We start from the raw sequence: 19,250 nt of genomic DNA on the forward strand, positions 1-19,250 counted from the left end.
GGAGGAGTGGATGTCAGTCTGACTGGAGCCAAGTGAAGTTTCACAAGACCAATTAACCATTTTGATGGACAGCAAATCTTAAGGTTTTTTCCAAAAAAAAAAAAGGACCATTTTCTATTTGCAGAAAATAACCAAAATATGTGCACATTTATTCCCAAATGGAATAATAGATTGCAGGGCAATTTAGACAAGTTGCACAACTTGGCCCATATATGGCAGAAAGTGACTAGATATAAATGCATGAGACAGCATTTATTCATGACCAAATCCATTAAGTATAGATGGACTAAAGGAAAAAAGGTTGCTGATATTACACACTGTAAAACTAACACTACTTGGGTGCATAAAGATATGCTTTGTCAACACTTAACCACAAGGATAGGCCCCAACTTCACTTCATTAGAGCTTCTTCTTAAACCACTGTCCACAAAAATTACAAATGAGACTCTGCAGTTTACCCTGTTTCCATCAACCAATCCAGAATTTCTAATGTTTCTCCAAACCCCACCGCTGCCCTAACAGAGTCATGAGCACACATCCAACTCCCTTTTTTTGCCCCTCTTATCCGATGTTGTTTCACTTTACCCACAAATCTCACCTCCAGCTCCCTTGATCCTATTTCCATGAAACTGCAAACCAGTCAACTTCTGTTCCTGGGTCACTACATCAGCCAATATCATAAGCACATACCCTCTTCCTCACCTACTAAACAGCTCCAAAGCTCTTTTCATCAACACCCTCCTTAAAAACCCCTTCTTTAAAAACTTGTCCTTGCAAACCAATCTTTAAACTCCTTCTCTTCAGGAGTCCTAGAAATCACGGTTATCTTACATATCCATGCTCCCCTTTCTCAAATGAGCCCAACCACAGGTTTCCTGCCCAGACACAACAGAACAGCCCTTTGGGACCCTAAGTGCAGTTCACAGTGGTAGTAATCTGTTCTTCCTCAATACATCTGTAGTATTTGTTATAGATGGTCACCACCTTTCTCCATTGCATCTCTTTGCCTGGTTCCAATTCTCTATCCAATTGTAGTCAGGTGATCACTTGTAATGGTTTTTCCTCACTGTTGTGCCTTAATCTTTGGAATCTCCAAGGATCTATCCTTGGCCCCTCATTTATATACTGTCCTGAACAATGCCATTCAAACTACACAGTCTGATATCAATGTGCCTATTAGCCACAAAGCATAATTTATAGGTTGTGTTACATAATAAATTTGTTATAATGAACTAAATGTGTGTAAATTCTAATTACATTCGATTGAAATTTCTCTGCTCAGGTAAGCAGACTTTGTCTAACACCCATCATCTGTAGCAATACTAATCATTTCTCGCACCAGAGGGAATTAAAAACCCAAGAGAATTTGGTCTTAGAGCATGTTAAGTGACAAACATATTTATGTATCCATGCATTGCAACAATAGCTTGAACTACAAGTATGGAGCTAAATATTTATCGTAAGTTGAGCTTTGGGAGTTAGAAGCCCTAATGATAGAGATAACAGTTACAGAGGTTACAATACACCTCAAAAGATTGGTGTTACCTCATGACTTAGTCAAAAAAGCATGGACTGAAACCAGGGATCATCACAAACATAAGCACTTACCTTCCCAGTGATTATAATAGACACTACGTTGAGGAGTGAGGCACCAACTGTAGTCAATAGAAAACTCTCCAAAGAGCTGGAAGTTGTTATTCTAAGCCTTGCCCATGTTTTGTATATAACCACTGCAACAAGACTGGCAAATACCCAGCAAACCTGTATCAATACAAAGCAGTGATTAGAGGTGTAGAATAAAACTGGTCAGTGATCTTACTCATTTTTAATGATACGCTGCAGAATAAGTCATGAAACAAGTTTAACAAACTGCAACATGGCCCTTGGAAATGCACACTTTTAGGAAAAATTAAAAAAAAAGTGTACTGGCAGGTTCCAACCCAATCACATTGTGTACCTTGCACAGACCAAGAGACCAAATAGTTAACAGCTTCAAATCAGAAAACATGTGGCTAAAATATACTCTTCTGCAGATCAAGTGTTAAACAAAAAACTAGTGGCAGGGATAGTCTGGCAATATAAAACCTCCATTTCAGGATTAAATGTGCACCTGCAACATTTTGATTTCCTCAACCAACATCTGTCATTTCCAAAAAAATATAGTTGGGCCATACTAGACTAGTAAGCACAGAGCCAACATGGTCTCAGGCCCAAAGTTCCTAAAGATTGTTGATCACGAACATTTGTGAGCTGCCTTCCACCACATGAACCCACTGGGAGAAAAATAAAAATTTTATAGATGCATGCAACTGAGGGATTATTTAACATGGGCACTGTAGGCTTTTTGAGGAGTTTAGTTTATGGGGATTTATGGAAGCTAGGAATAACCTACAGGTTTGAAGTGTGTGTGGCTAAGTAGGGGTGTAGGTGTGTGTATGCCTGTGTGGTGAGTGGGGCAAGTGACTGAGAGGAGCACATCCTTGTTGCTCCAAGAATATCAAATGCTCATATCTGGCAAATATAGCTGGCGATTTGTTCTACAATACACACACACACACACAAAAAGGTCATGTTTGCACACACCAGATTCCACACTACTGCAAACCAGTATAATGAAAATGTTGGATACATTCCCATTGCAGTTTTAACAGATCTCTTTTCAGAGAAGTGGCAGAGTGTAGAGACCAAAATTAATTTCACAGGGAAGTGATGAAAAAGAGGGTAGCAAACAAACACTGTACTTACCATCAGAATTCCCACTAAAAATGAAAATAGCATTTTTGTGCGTCGCAGAGTACCTGGGTAATAAGGCTCAAATTCACTTGTTACTGGATCCTACAAAATGAATGAACATTTAAAATTTAAAAAAAGAAAAGACTCAGACAACGTTCATTTAACTGCTTTATCTTTCTATGGTCTTAATATTTTATTTCCATAATTTAACCACCCAGTTATTTTGTAGTTTTGCACAACCAGAAAAACCTGGATTCAACATCTACCCTCATTTCACATGCAAATTCAGGTTGGAGACCAACTCTGTCTTTCTAAAAAAAAAATAAAGACGACACAAACTAGAATTGCAATGAATGCCTAAATTATCTTTCACAAAATTGTCCAACCTTAAATATATTTAAAACAGTTTGCCAAAATAATTATTCTTCGAGAAAAAAGTGAAATACCCAAGATAAAATTTACCAATACACAGAATCATAAAATTTCATTTCGTCAGGGAAACCAATAACATCTATTCAAAGCAACACAAAGTGGGCATTCAGCCCATTAAGTCCACGCCAGCTGTCTATTTTGTTTGGGATTTTCCTACAGTCCCATTTGTCTGATATATCCCATTGACTGTACATTTATGTACCTCAAGTGTCTAATCATTTTACTGCCAAAAAAATATTTCAGTCAATACCAGATCATGACCACCCAGTGCAAAACTATAGTCTTTATTGCACCCCCACCATTTCCATCTCTTCCCCAAAGCCCTGGTCTCCATACCAGTTATATGTTTTTCCTGTTTACTTTTCCTAAACTTATAATCTTGCACACCTTCAAAAAATCTTCCCTCTATTGCCTCAGCTCCAATGAGAACACAAATCTCCCACCTAGACGTGTAGCTAGAACCCCTGCTCCCTAGAACAATAGGGTGGTAAATCTCCTGCACACTATCTGAAGAACCCACACGTCCTTCCTAAAGTGTGATCGGAACAGGATGCAATACTGTAGCTATGGGCTAACTAGAACTTTACATTAAAAAAAGTTCAAAAAACAAAACAAACTGCCCTGCTTTTGTATTCAAATACTTATATGCAATAGGATGCACAGTGGCTCAGTGGTTAGCACTGTTGCCTCACAGCACCAGGGACTCATGTTCAATTCCATCCTCAAGCAACTGTCTGTGTTGAGTTGGTACATTCTCCTTGTGCCTGCATAGGTTTCCCCCAGGTGCTCAGATTTCCACCCACAATCCAAAGATGTGCAGGCTGGATGGATTAACCATGAGAAATACAGTGATGAGTCTGGGCGAGATACCGAGGGTCTTTGTGGACCCAGTGGGCTGAATGGCCTGCTTCCACACTAAGGATTCTATGAATACTTATGAAAACACAAGATTGCACATGCTTTGCAAACTATTTTCAATAAGCCTTGCAATCTTCAAGAATCTGTGCACGTGAACCACCAGGACCCTCTGTTCTGCTCGAACTATGTCATTAACTCTTTATTGCTTGTCATCTCGATCACTTCTGCCAAAAGTGCACCATCGTACCGTTCTCTGGACAGACAGTTGCCAGATTGATTTTGTCTCATCTGTTCACCCACTGTCCTGATGTGACTGATTTGTATCATCCTCCCCCACAACCACAATTTTATCAAACTATGAGATATTACACGGCATTCCGATACACAAGTATCAAAAACCAACTACCACAACTCTTATTTACATTTTTAAACTCCAAGCTATTCAGTGTGCCACTATTTGGTTTTAAAACCAGTCTTTTACAGGATACTTTGCCAAATGTTTTTCTAAAAGCCATTAGAGACAACATCCATCACATTCCCTTCAACTTGGAAGTACTGCAAACCTCTAGATCGCTCCAATCCACGAGAACCTCTCCATACCCGGGGAAAATTATGGTAAATACTTCCTTAATCTCTAGCTCATTAACATTAGCAACCTGAATGCATGACAACTGGACCAGGGTGACTAATCCAATCAAAGCATAGTCAGCTTTTCAGTACATCCTGTCTGATCAATTTTCCTCATCTCTACCATCTCTGCTTCCAAGATTTTGTCAGCATCCACTTGCTTAGTAACACTAAAGTATCAACTAAGTGTTCTCACCTTATCTTCAAGTGCATCACTGACTCAAAACTTTATCCACTTTATAAGCTATATGCTTACTACTTACATGCTGGTAGAAGCTTCTATACCCTTTTTACATTAGCTACCATTCCACTAAACTATCATTTCTTCACTTCATCTTAATTGGCCAGACACAAATTAGAAAATTTTAATACAAAATATGCCTTTTTTCTGGTTTCATCATAGACTTTGGTTCCCCTACCTTTCACCCAAGTTGGAATACACCAAAAATATCTCCCAAAAGATCACCATTGACTAGAAAACCTGCAATGGAACAATCTTTGGTTCAACTTTACCTTGGGTAAATGCCCTCTTGTCCTTTTCAATGTATCCATCTTCCAATTTAGAAGTTTTACTTTAGATTGCTCATCTAAACCTAACCACTAATAACCAAATATTCCCCTACAGGTACTTTGCCCACACATTCTCTAGCACACAAATCCAGCAATATTTCCTTCCTGGTTGGACCTAGGATACGGATTAAAAAGGGGAGCATTGAAAACGTATCAATGCTTCACTTTCATTCTTTACACCGTATCAATTGGGATGCAGTGAAATGCCCTCATCTCCTGCACATTTACACTAGGAAAGTTCAACAGGACCCATTTTCAATGTTACACATTAAAAAAAAGCATTTATACAATGTTTAAAAACATCCAAAAAAATATAGTTTGCAATTTTTTTCACTGCTCTAAAAGGTTGGAGTAGATTTGTAGCTTGGGTTGTGGACGTTGTGGTTAGTTGGCTCGCTGAACTGGTTTGTTGTTCCACAGACGTTTCATTTCCATGCTGGGTAACATCATCAGTGCAGCCTCCGATGAAGCGCTGTGGTGTTTTCCCACCTGTCATTTAAACTCTGGTGTCTGTTGAGCTGGATTACCTCACTTCTGGTTTTCCTTCGCAGTGGTGAGTATATATAGCATCTAGCTCCATTTGTTTGTCGATGACCTTCTTAGCTGAGAACCAGGCTTCTAGGAATTCCCATGCTTGTCTCTGCTTGGCCTGTCCCAGGATCCTGGTATTGTCCCAATCGATCTGACAATTTTCCTTGTCTGTGTGGATGGAGATCAGCAAATGCTGGTTGTGTCTTTTTGGTGCTAGTTGATGTTAGTGTACTCTTGCGGCTAACTTTCTTCCTGGCTGTCCAATGTAACATTTGTCAGTCTTTGCAAGGAATCTTATATATTACGTTGGTCCTGTCCATAGAGAGTAACGGGTCTTTGGTTCAGGTTAGCAGTTGGCATAGGGTTGATGTGGCTTTGTGTGCTACTCTGATGGTCGAAGGAATGTTGTCGTTAGTTCAGATGCTGTTCTTGACGTATGGTAGTGTGAGGAGTGTGTCAGGGCACGCAGTATCTTCCTGCTGGTGTAATAGGCATCATCTGACCCAGTTGTTCAGGTATCCACTGTCTTTGACTACTTGGAAGAGGTACTCCTCTTCTTTTTGGCATAGTTCTGGGCTGCTGCAGTGTGTTGTTGCCTGTTTAAAACAGGCCAAACTAGAGGAAACACATCAACTAATAAACACCACACTCACTGGGATCAAATTCACCAGGGAAAGGAGGAAAGGAATGAACAGCTCCCATTCCTGGACGGGATGGTAGAACGCAGGACCAAATGGGGAATTCTTGACAAAAGTACACAGGAAAGCCACACAAACCGACCAAGTACTGAATTTCAACAGCAACCACCCTAAACACACACAGCATGTGAAAACTCTAAACGGACAACAACACACTGCAGCAACCCAGAACTATGCCAAGTACCCTCTTCCAAGTATTCAAAGACAATGGTTACTTGAACAACTGGGTCAGATGATGCCTATTTCATAAACAGGAAGATACTGCATGCCCCGATACACTCATCATGCTACCATACAACAAGAACACATCTGAACATCAGAGTAGCACACAAAACACATCAACCCTATGGCAACTGCTCACCCGAACCAAAGACCCGTTACCCACTATGGACAGAACCAACCAACGTCATATACAAGATCTTGCAAAGACTGCGACAGACAGGAAGAATAATTTAGCCACATCAGTACATGAACATCAACAAGCAAAAAGACACAACCAATACATACTCATCTCTATCCACATGGATAAGGAAAACCACCAGTTCAATTGGGACAACACCAGGATCTTGGCATAGGCCAAACAGAGACAAGCATGGGAATTCCTAGAAGCTTGGTTCTCCACTAAGAAGGCCATCAACAAAGTTGACATCACCTTCAGTGATAAAATCTGCTTTTTTCCCCAGACCAACACAATTAGAATTTCACCTTCACAAACATTCAACACTTTCTGCACAGCAGCAGAAAGAAATTGGTACCACCAGGTAAGAAAGGAACACTGAGCAAAAGCTTTGCAGGTTTATTAAATCTTTCTGATTTGGAAACAAAAAGTCTTCAAGTCAAGATAATTATCCTGGTGTGATGAAATTATTATCAGGCGGTGAAGCATTCTAGCATCTGAAGCAACTAAATTCTAATAACATATCAATATTACAAGTGAACAACTTGCTCCTACAGCAAATGCAAGTTGCAATTGTTTTATACGTTGTCCTTGTGATAGCAGCTTTAAAATAGGAACTGTTCTCCAGGATAATGACAACTTTTGAAAAATGATAAACAACAGCACCTAAATGGGAGTTAGCTACGTGGATGGTCACTTTAAAATCTTGGGCACAGACAAGCCAATGATGTTTTAATGTCTGATTTAAATGCTAAAAAAAGAGGCTAAGACATAGCTGATTAAAATTCAACCAGAAACCAAACAAACAGTGTCATTTTTGACTTTCATAAAGGGTTTGAAGCCTAGTGAGAATTTCCTCAGGCAGTCATCCCAAACTTGCCTCATTAAGTAACACCCCTATGGCACCCCACTTGTCTGACACTAGCCAGATTCTCCCACTTGCCATAGGCAGAAGTAGTTGCCATTGCTGGGACATACTGGCATTCCTAGCTAATATCTAAATAGCCCATATCCAAAGAGGCAGCCAGTCTGGAGCTGTCCTTCAAGGTTCATAACCAAATGTCTGGGGCCAGTGTAAAAGGGGCAAATGGTTTCCTTTTAGTAACATTGATGATATTTCCCCAAGACATTGCACTAAAATCTCTGGCCCTACATTCAACATTTGAAATATGTAGTTCATTAATTCTGGCTTGGTATTTCCTTTTTTAAAAAAAAAAGGATCAGCATTGCCTAAAGCCACGCTTAAAAAAAAATCTCACTGTCAAATGACCAGTCTTACTTTCAAGTCTCAATAAGCAGGCTGCACCATCAACAGTTCTCTGGATAACAGTGGATAATCCAGCCTCATTTAGTCTGCCATATCACCACAACTGGACTGTAAAAACTTAGATCAAACTGGTCATCCAGAATAGCTTGAATGATGCTATATTTAATGACAAAAGAGGTAAATAAATGTATATATATTACTCATAACTGGTTGATCAGCTGGTAAGGGCAGTCACTTCAGCACATTGTGCCGTCTCACCAAAGTTCATTTTCTGGAAGTGGTGCTGAAGTGTGATCCACCTGTTAAAAATTGGTTGCAGATTTCATGGGACCCTTTTTGAAAGAACAGAAATAAGTTCCTGATGGCCAAAGCAAAATATATCCCTCTAGCCAACATTTGCCCCTCATCCAATACCAATTCAGATCAACTAGAGACTGCCTATGTGAAAGCTGCACATCACACACTTGGGTCACATGTTCAAATTTCGGCCAGAAGATTAACGATGTTCTGAAGGCACAAATAATGCTACAGTATATTGATGCAAATTTTGGTTATTACATTGAGAAATGTGAATAAGTTCAAGAGATAGGCAGCATACACCAAAGATACACAGTCCTGAAGAAGGGTATTACCCGAAACATTGACTGCTCCTTTCCTCCAGACGCTGCCTGGCCTGCTGTGTTCTTCCAGCCTCCTGCTTGTCCACACCAAGATTTTCCTTTACCTAGTGAGCAATACAAACTGAAGCCTAATATACAAGGGAATGCAGTCATCTGGTCTCCAGGCAAGTCTTAGTAGCTACAATCCCCAAAAAAGAAAAAAAATATTTCTTCTAGTTCTGAAGAAAGCTCTGATGAAATATAGGATGAATTTCTCACCAGGTGTTTCCTACTGGGTCAGGATCTCCAACATTTCCTGTATTTCAGATTTCCAGTATCTGCATCATTCTATTTTTAGATTAAAATGTTCATCAGTTTACTCAATAACAGATAAAACCCCTCAGGCTCCTCGGATTGGACTGTCCGTGTAATGACTTTACTCCCCTTAGTCACATTGTATGGAATGTCTTAATCCCAAGTCCAGAAATGTTTCTCTGGATAGTAATAACTCTTACATTAAATATGGCAGTTGTCATTCATCTTTGATATTGTATTTCAGCACAACAGCTTTTCACTTGGCAAACATGTGCTATTAACAAATCCCACTTTCGGGAAAGCATGCAAGTCACCACTCAGATGCTGGAAGGTCAGATATTTGAACAATTATAGATACTAAAATTGATCTAGCCTTGATTTTTGATGGTTAGGGTATTATAGTGAGGTTTGTTACATAATGGGTAACCAGAACTTCTGGGTTAAAATCCCATTACATCACCTGATGGCCAAGGATAGGTATGTCTGTGATATGGCCAAACAGACTGGCAACTTGTACATTTAAAGCATTACATTGATGGCAGGCTTCTGCAAGTCCAATTCCTTAGAGGATGAATTGACAGAATGCCTAGCATGGATCAGATTAGTGGCAAAAGCATAGGTTTCAATCCATGGTCCAGCTTGGATGGATTCAGAACCCAACCCTCTGAACTGGAGGTGGACAGTGCAACACTGTGGATTGGACCTGCCTAATGGGCAGAAAATTCAGGTTGGCATCATATTTTGAAAATCCATATGTAGTCTTGACTACATTCATGAACGTTCATCTTCTAGATATTTTCTAAATGTGTCTATGTAGTCGAGTACAATACCATGCACCAGGCTCATCATTCTTTAATCCAGGCTCTCACAAAAAGAAAGGTATTGACTGACTTCAAAAAGTGACTTTAGTAAGTCCATTTAAACTAGAGCAGTTCCACTCTGCAATTATTTTTGCTTCCTTCCCCAACAAATCTGTCACAATTTGATACTTTATTTTTCATTGAGTCAAGGTAACCACCTGTGTAAAATGAGAGGGTGTGTTTAGTGACAGAGTGCTTGCTGAACTTGGACTAAAAAGTGGCCTTCATTCCTCCTTCAAAATGTAAAGATGGCATTAATGCAACCAAACCAGAGGGATAATTTTGAGTTGCAATCTGTTCCAATTGTTACCACCTTGTGACTTCAGACATCAGCTCAAGCTGTACCAAAAAACCCCACAATGCTGCACTTAGGCAATAACAAACATCATTTCTCACTGAGAAGCTCAATACCGAAAGTCGAATAATAAATTCCCAGGTGAATAGGCCAACATGGTGTGTTTGGAACAAGGAACAAAACAATTCTTCAGAAGTTTCCAGATATATTTGTAAGGAACAGTCTAATAATGTATCATTAAAGAGAATGATTTAAGTTTTATCAAGAGAAAAATTAAGCCAGTTTCCACTGTCCATGGAAGCAAACATTTATTGGAGAATGCAGCCTCACCAGACATTTAAAAACCAAAAAAAAAAAAAAAAAAAAAATTGTTGCTTGGATGATCCTAAAAAGGGTCAGGTTAAATTTGATGTAAAATTTTGTTAACTCTTATAATTACATCCTGACAACTTGCACTATCCTGTGCCTCTCATTATATCATTTTGGTTTTGAAGATTGTGAAAAGCAAGCAAAAGCAGAGTTTTTTACCTGAATTCTTTAAGTAAAAGATCCCCCAAAATTCTTAAATGCTTCCACCAAGGAACTGGTTACATTTTCAGAATTTGAGTTGCAGATTTCATGAATCAGCCATGTTAATGTTACTTTCAGTCTATAGCAGGAACAAGATTGGCCAGATAATTGTGACTTTAGGATTAAAATTTGTGCTATTCAGAAAAGGATCTTCAAGTTAAAGAATCAGAAGAATTGCATACAAAAATCTATTCTGTTGTCTACAGCTAAATGGTTTTGTACTCACTTTTGAATGTTCAAATATATTTAACATCTTTAGTAGCAAAATGTAAAGCTGAAATAAAACATTGTTCAGTTTTTTTTTTGAAAAGTCATATGTCTAGATCAAACATTTAAATAAAGTGACAGCAATTCCTCACACAAAAGATGTTTATGGTAACACTATGGTTCCAGTTTTCTGATCAATACAATGATTTGGAGAGAGTCAGACACTCAAGGGAGAAGTTACACATGTTAACTAGACCTAATAGGATGACCAGGTTTCCTCTTCCTGGTCTGATGGAATCATCCATTTTAGAAAATCTCAGCAAATGGCAGGAAGTGCCTATCCCACATATTGATTGGCTTAAAATGGTAAGAGAAGTGTGGCCAATATACAAGTTACCATAATTGAGGGTCCCTGTAGTGCAGTGTAGTGTCCCTTCCTCTGGGACTGGAGGCCCACTTCAAGTCCCACCTGCTTCAGGGGTGGGTGATAGCATCTCTGAAGCAGATAGATTAGGACAAAAAAAAACAAAAACTTGCGACCTTAATGACACATTAGGTCTTGGTATCTCAAATTCATTTAAACTGATTTAGCAGGCATGCTGTCATGGTGTGCTTCCCTGAAGCACCAGGAGCCAAAATTACAAGAGTTCAAAGTGGCCTTCAGTGCCTTTTTACAAGGTTCCATCTGCCCACCTCTACTGTAATGGCCAGACTGCAACTGAGTACAAAAGATTTTGAAATTATATAAAATCAGGCACATGATTCTCTTCAGACCTACATAACAGGACCATGTTGATCACTGTCTCCACTGCAATGTTACTGCAGTGCTGTGGGAGTTAAGTGCACACTTCTGCACTCAGATAGCTTAATGTGAAACCATCACCTCATCCTTCCTTTCTGTTCACTTTTGTTGGATCAAACAATTAAGATACTACCAAAGCCAATTGCAAAATTCCCATCTTTTACTTCAGTGTATTAAATTTATGTTCAGCTAAACTTAAATGCCCGATTAAAACAGAAGGTTCAATTTTTCAGACTTATACTTGATGAATTGATCATATATTCCAGTCTTGTCCTTGGTCAACCAAGGCACATTCTTGCAGAAGTTTAGCCTGTTAACAAATGCATTCCAATTACAGGTTTCCCACATGTTGTAAATAGTGGAATTCCTCCAAAACGTAGACCAAAGAGGTCCTCAGTTTTTACCTAGGATGCACACCCTAGGACCATGTCCACTTATGGACAATTTTGCATAGAAGGCTAAGTGCACCAATTTTGCACTCACGTAGGGAATTACACACATGGAACCATAGCTCAGATTAAGCAGTTTTGTTTAATTGAAAAAAGAAAGTTTGTTATTTGGAGACTAAAAGAGCACAAGTATGTACCATACAAGCTTAAATTAACACTTATTACGATAAAAGTGATACTAATAATATTCTGAAAGAATTTACAGGTATTTAAATTTGAGGGATTTCTCTCTGTCACTCACTCAATCTATAAATACACATGATCCATCTTCTAACTAAATGGACCAGGGTACCAACATCCAAACAAGTAGGCACTTCATATTAATTGATAAATCAAATTCAAATCCTTGCCCCCAAAAAATTGGGCTTTTCTACCTTTTTGGAAGACATTGAGTTTATTAACATCTAGTAAACAACACCATGTATGACTAGACAGTACAAGTCAATATAGTCAAGTATAAGAAATTTAAAAAGTAATGAAAAAAAGTACCTTTTTAACATTTGTTCCATAAAACTCAGGTCTGGCTGGCTCATCATTTTCAAAGTTTTCAACATCCCATTCATAAACCAGTTTTGCATTAATCCTTTTCCACATTTCCAGAAAAATGGTTCCTGAAGGCAATAAACACTAATTCACTTAATTTATTGGTGAATGGCTAGGCTTTAAAGTTACTGGGAAGCGCAACTTCAGTTTGTTTCCTCAAGCTTACAGTCACATGGAGTTTGCATTCTCAACCCTATTCATTCCCGTGCAGATTTCTGTATTTGCCTCATTTTCTTAGAAAGAGATTCATATTGGGCATCATTCCCCATGTACAAGCAGGTATGCTGGAGCTAAACAGCTGACTGCTAGAACATCACGGAAAACAAACAAAACAGGACATCACAGCTGAATGCAATCTCAGATGCTGATAAACACGTTCTGAATTCTCAGCATCTTGTGTCTTCATTACATACTTTCTACTCATCTTCTCCCTTCTATTGACATCCTTTGCATGAACCTACTAATGCCACAGGTCATTCTGATTCGATTTGTTTGCAAAAATAAAGCAGAATGGGTGAATGTTAGTTTTTAAATCCTCAGTTTGACAGATCAGTGGGAGCCTTGGCAGAAAACTTAAATGCTGTGGTAACATCTGTTAAATTTTAAATAAAATTAAAAGAAGGAAGAACTTGATAATATATTGATCGGTAGGAGAAGAAAATGCTGCTAGATTCATTTTAGAAACTACCAGTACCTTTGTTTTGATGATTGTATAGTGTTTTGTTGAAATTATAATTAACACAGAATATTAAACCTGGATTGTTTCATGGTGTCCGGTTCTATTACCATTGCTCCACAGTTCCTACTCCAGTCTTTCCATGCTGAGTGGTGCTCATAATTATCAGTTAAAAAAGGGGAGACTTTTACATATCTGTAGATATTTTCTAATCAATCTGTTCAGAGACAGTACAATAAACCTCTAGAATAAAAGTGGGACTTGAATCCAGGTCTCCTTGCTGAGAGTTAGGGACATTACCTCGGTCATAAGAACTCAGTTCTGAAGTGTCACTGGACCCAAAACATTAATTCTGTTTTCACTCCACAAATGCTGGCAAACTTGAAGTTCACCAGCAATTTCTGTTTCAGATTTCCAGCATCCACAGTTCTTCATTTTCTATTTATACTGATGTTTATTCATGTAGTGGGGATGGGATGGGATGAGCACACACACGAGAGAGAGGGGCGCACAAGAGAGAGAGCGCATAAAAGGGAAATTGTAGGGGCTGGTGACTAGTTGTTAATGACAGACAAAGCCTTTGTCAGTCAACAGCTGTGAGATTGACTCCCAGGTAGCTGAGCAGCTTTTGAGTGTGAATGTTTGCAGAAGACACTGGACCTCCAGAAAGGAAAAAAGTTGCTATCCTTTTCTCTTCAGTAAACAAAAAGTCTGAATAAAGCCATAGGCTGTGACATTTATCCAATAGAGACCAAGAATGAACCACTCTTATGCCTCCTGCAAGCTATTGAGAAGACCTGTAGAAAGAAGATTGAGGAGCAGGTCCTGACAAACTAAGGGATCATCCCAGTGAACCATGGGGATAATTGAATGGCCTTCCAATATTTCCTGCCACCCATTACACCATTTTTTTGGGGATCTGTCCGGGTTTGTTTGTACATGCACGTGCAGGGGTTAAGTTGGTTGGAAAATTTTAACTAGTGGAATTACATGTTGATGTCTTATAATCATTTACCTGTAGCTAAAATCTAATTTATAAATACATTCTATGCTTGTTAAGTATAGAAAGCTGGTCACGTGTTTGTCAACTTGAGTCTAAAACAAACAAAATTTTGCATTTTAGAAAAAAAAGTTCTGTAAATTTTATAACCTTACAAGCCATCTTTAACTTTGTGCCCATTTTGGGAAGAGCAGGGCTCAATTTCTATCTACCCTAGTGAGCCATAACAGTCAAGGATGCCAATTCTTAATTTTCAAACTTTGATCAGTAAAAATCTGGATGGAGTTGCAAGTTTAAAAGAGAGTCAATAATGCTATGATTGAAATCCATGAAATTTGAATTCACACCAGGCTAAAATTGTTCACCATTTTATGAGCATCAAGTCAACTTTAGTTATGAACGTCACCTACAGTATACGGTTATTTCAAAATAGTAATCACTTACTATTGACAAAATTCCTTACCCCACAGGCAAACGACGAGACCAAACCAGGGTGTTGCTTCATTATCAAAAGACGATTGGATCACCGTAAAGAAATCATCAGAAGAAATCCTGTGACAAAATAAAATTACAATAGATTAATTGTCACTTACTTGCAATGATACTGGTTAAAAATAAACTGGAAGAAGAATTTTTAATGAGACCATTTTCTTTGGATAGACAGTCACAAGGAAGTCAATATCATTCATGACAAGACAATCCTTTGGTCAGCAGCCCCTTCATCATCATAAATATTCATTCTTTTTATGACTGGGACATAGTGGCAACAGAATGTGCCACCCACAGCAGCAACTTACCGAGGCTCCTTTGAGTGTATTCACCAAACCCATGACCTATGGAACCCGGACGGACAAGGGCACCAGATGCATGAGAACACCACTACATGCAAGTTCCCTCCAAACTTCACAACATCCTGGTTCAGAGCTATTGTCGCTGACTACCAGCAGTAAAAGGAACAAAAAGCCAGAATCTGTCTTCCAAATAGCAATGTTGAGTATATGCACTAGGCTGACAGCAGTGGTTCAGGCTGGCAGTTCACCACGCAAGGGCAACAGATGCTACCCTTATTGGTACGGCACAAAATTGGAAAAAAAAAGAAAGAAAAATAAGATGGTTGGAAGAGATGGTGTGTGAAGAGTTGACTGGAGATAGCTGCAGAGGCCTGGAGAAAAATCAATAGATTGCAACACAGGATACAAGATATGGAAACTATGAATGATGGTTTATCCTACTTTCCTGATGCTGAAGTACTGCATAGAATTCACTAGTCCAGTGGCAAAAAAAAAATCAAGTTACCATAGTTACGACCGTATTCCTAATAGTCAATTAATAATGCTGCTTTTGAAATTCAATCATATCAAAGTAACTAGTCTAAAAAAAATCAAATTGATTGCTCCTCCACTGAATTTAAAAAAGGATGTCACAGATAATAGGGGTGTACAAAGGTACAGATTCTATTTGAAGCCATACTTTCTTTAAAAAAAAACTACATTAAAAAGAAAAAAGTTAAGCTTACTGAAACATTCATTAATGCAGTACCTTTAAACTAGTAAAGCATTCTAAGGCATGCACTTAAAAGGAGTGTTAAATTTTAACATTGACACAAGGTTTGGTCATCTGCCTATATTTTCTTCTGTAGCCAAAAAGAGGTTGGTATAAGAGAAGCAAATTAAAGGAAAAAAAGTGAGGAGGGACATAGAAAGAGAATGCCAGAGCCACGATTGGAGTGATAATAAATAAAATTGGGGATGCTCAAGAGTTAGGCTGCAAAGAGGCAGATCTTTTCAGGTTTTGAGGCTGGATGCAATTAGATTGACCTACATGAGCTTCCAATTAAGCAATGAGCACAGAGATGGGCAAAAATTTTTTTTTTTTTTTGGGAAAATTAGATATGGACAGGAGTATTCTGGAGGAAAAAAAACAACGTTGCTGGAAAAGCTCAGCAGGTCTGGCAGCATCTGTGGAGTAAACAGAGTTAACGTTTCGGGTCTGGTGACCCTTCCTCAGAAGAGGAAGGGTCACCGGACCCGAAACATCAACTCTGTTTTCTCCTCCACAGATGCTGCCAGACCTGCTGAGCTTTTCCAGCAACGTTTTTTGTTCCTGATTTACAGCATCTGCAGTTCTTTTGGTTTTTATTTAGTATTCTGGAGAACCTCAGGTGTGCTGGATAGTCAAGTTTGGATGTAACAAAGGCTTGGGTGAGGATTTCAGCTAGAGTTTAGCTTAAGAAAAAGAATCACAGGTGTTACGGAAATAGAAAAATCAGCAGTTTTAGTAATGGTCTGGATAGGTTAGTAGCAGCCCATCTCAGGATTAAATATGACATATTAAAACAACATTTAGTTGATGCAGAGGCTGTTCCTATTGGAGGAAAAAAGTATCAAGGATTATTCATATTTCAGAAAACCCATCCTACTAGCATAAGCAGCACAGTAATACACTATTGCTATAATCACTTAGTTTAAGTCAGGAATCATTCAATATTTCAGAATTGTATGTCCACAAGGCTGTAATGTTCATGCTAGACAAAATGATATTTTACAGCATTTCAGGCCTCAAAGTGGAAGATTCAACATTATGCAGCACGTATTATTCAAAATACAAATATAAGTTTGATCACATTGTGAATTTTTTTTCCCCTGGATCACTGGCTAAACCACAAAAAGGACATTCTCATTTAAACAGCTTACTTTTAGGTACAGCAGTGAAGAAAGGTTCAGTTCATGAAATGTTTAATTATGAACACAATTAAAAGATTCTTGAAAATAACTAAGATTTTACATCCTTCATCGTTCTAGCACAGCTGAAGCATGTGTTGTATTAGGTAAATGTAGTGCATGACTGACAGGACAACAAATCAGCCTACTATGTGCTTTGAAAGAAAGGGCAAGGCACAGAAATGTAATTCAATTTTGACTTATGGTCCACACACTGTTTTTAAATCTGTGTTGTAGAAATGGTTTTGTTCTTCTCAAAAGAATGGAGTAGGATTATGAACCAATGAGGATTGGAAAACAGAAATACCAGCTGTAGGAGTACAAAGCTTGCAAGAGTGGGATTGAAACAGAAAAGAAAGAGCTACATTAAAGAAACACTGGGAATGGCTGTTTCTATAAACTAGAATGATTATTAACATGCACAAGAGTTGTAGTTTGGAAAGAGAAAGACATTGAAAGATGAAAAATGAAATAGCAAAATTAATTTAAAACAGAAACATTAATAGCAATGCTCAAAAGTTAGGGACAAAATAGAAAGAGCAAGGCTCAACAACAAATAAAACGTCAAAAGAGGAAAACTACAAAAGAAAGAAAAAACAAAAAAGGAACAACATTTGATATAACGTCTATTATCAAGAGGAAAACACTGACTTAAAAACGGCCATTAGCGAACCAGATGAATTTATAATGACAAGTAATGCGTGTTGCAGGTTTAATTTATTGCATAATCGAGCTGCTGTGACTGGATATGGAAGCACGATCCCAGAATATTAGCCTGGGCCTCTGGATTAAAGTCCTCTGACATTACCACTATCATCATCTCTCACCTTGTTACCAAACACACATTAATGAATACTAATATGTGCAGAAGTCAAGTCAATCGTACAACACTACTTACAGCCCATGAATAAAATGAAAACCATTTAGGGGCCCTCTTGCAGTGAAGTGGTAATGTCCCTACCTCTGGATAGGAACATAGAACAGTACAGCACAGGCCCTTCGGCCCACAATGTTGTGCCAAACTCTTACCCTAATCCTAAGGTCTATCTAACCTCCACCCCTACCTTATATTATCATCCATATGCCCATCTAATAGACACTTAAATGCCCCTAATGAGGCCGACTCCATTATCCTCTACGGCAATGCATTCCATGCCTCGACCAGAGTAAAGAACCTACCTCTGACGTCTCCCCGATATCTACCTCCATTCACTTTAAAAACTACATTCCCCTCGTAATAGCTACCTCCACCCTACAAAAAGTCTCTGGCTGTCCACTCTATAACTCTGATCATTTTGTACACCTCTATCAAGTCACCTCTCATCCTTCGTCGTTCTAAAGAGAAAAAGCCCTAGATCTCTCAGCCTTTCCTCGTAAGACCTTCCCTCCATTGCAGGTAACATCCTGGTAAATCTCCTCTGCACTTTTTCCAATGCTTCCACACCTTTCCTGTAATGAGGCGACCGGAACGGGACACAATACTCCAGATATGGCCGAACCAGGCTTTTGTATAGCTGAAGCATAACTTCACGGCTCTTGAACTCAATCCCTCTATTAATGAAAGCTAACACACCATACGCCTTCTTAACAACTCTATCCACCTGGGTGGCAGCTTTCAGGGAACAATGGACATGAACCCCAAGATCCCTCTGCTCCTCCACACTGCCAAGAATCTTTCTGTTAACCCTGTATTCTGCTTTCAAATTTGTTTTTCCAAAATGAATCACCTCACACTTTTCAGGGTTAAACTCCATCTGCCACTTCTCAGCCCAGCTCTGCATCCTATCAATGTCCCTTTGTAACCTAGAACAGCCCTCCGCACTGTCCACAACGCGACCCACCTTCGTATCGTCTGCAAACTTGCTCATCCACGTCATTTACAAAAAGAAAAATCACAAATAGAAGACGACTCAGAACAGATCCTTGTGGTACACCACTCGTAACTGAGCACCATGTTGAATATTTTCCGTCCACTACCACCCTTTGTCTAAGGGACAGCCAATTCTGAATCCAATCTGCCACATTTCCCCCTATCCCACGCCTCCTTACCTTCTGCATGAGCCTACCATGGGGAACCTTATCAAAGGCCTTACTTAAATCC

At 38.9% G+C, this 19,250-nt stretch overlaps 1 protein-coding gene across 1 annotated transcript in view; it reads right to left on the minus strand.

The window, feature by feature from the left end:
• LOC109921455 (anoctamin-7-like) overlaps nt 1–19,250 on the minus strand; it is a 58,577-nt gene that overhangs the window by 18,558 nt on the left and 20,769 nt on the right. The window contains exons 8-11 of the mRNA XM_048597864.1: nt 14,893–14,981; nt 12,700–12,821; nt 2,746–2,835; nt 1,609–1,761 (exon numbers count right to left, since the gene is read on the minus strand). Coding sequence (XP_048453821.1) covers nt 1,609–1,761; nt 2,746–2,835; nt 12,700–12,821; nt 14,893–14,981 — 454 coding nt within the window. The remainder of the gene's footprint in view (nt 1–1,608; nt 1,762–2,745; nt 2,836–12,699; nt 12,822–14,892; nt 14,982–19,250) is intronic.

The sequence above is a fragment of the Rhincodon typus genome, chromosome 6 (assembly GCF_021869965.1).
Source record: "Rhincodon typus isolate 14 chromosome 6, sRhiTyp1.1, whole genome shotgun sequence".
Lineage (NCBI taxonomy): Eukaryota > Metazoa > Chordata > Chondrichthyes > Orectolobiformes > Rhincodontidae > Rhincodon > Rhincodon typus.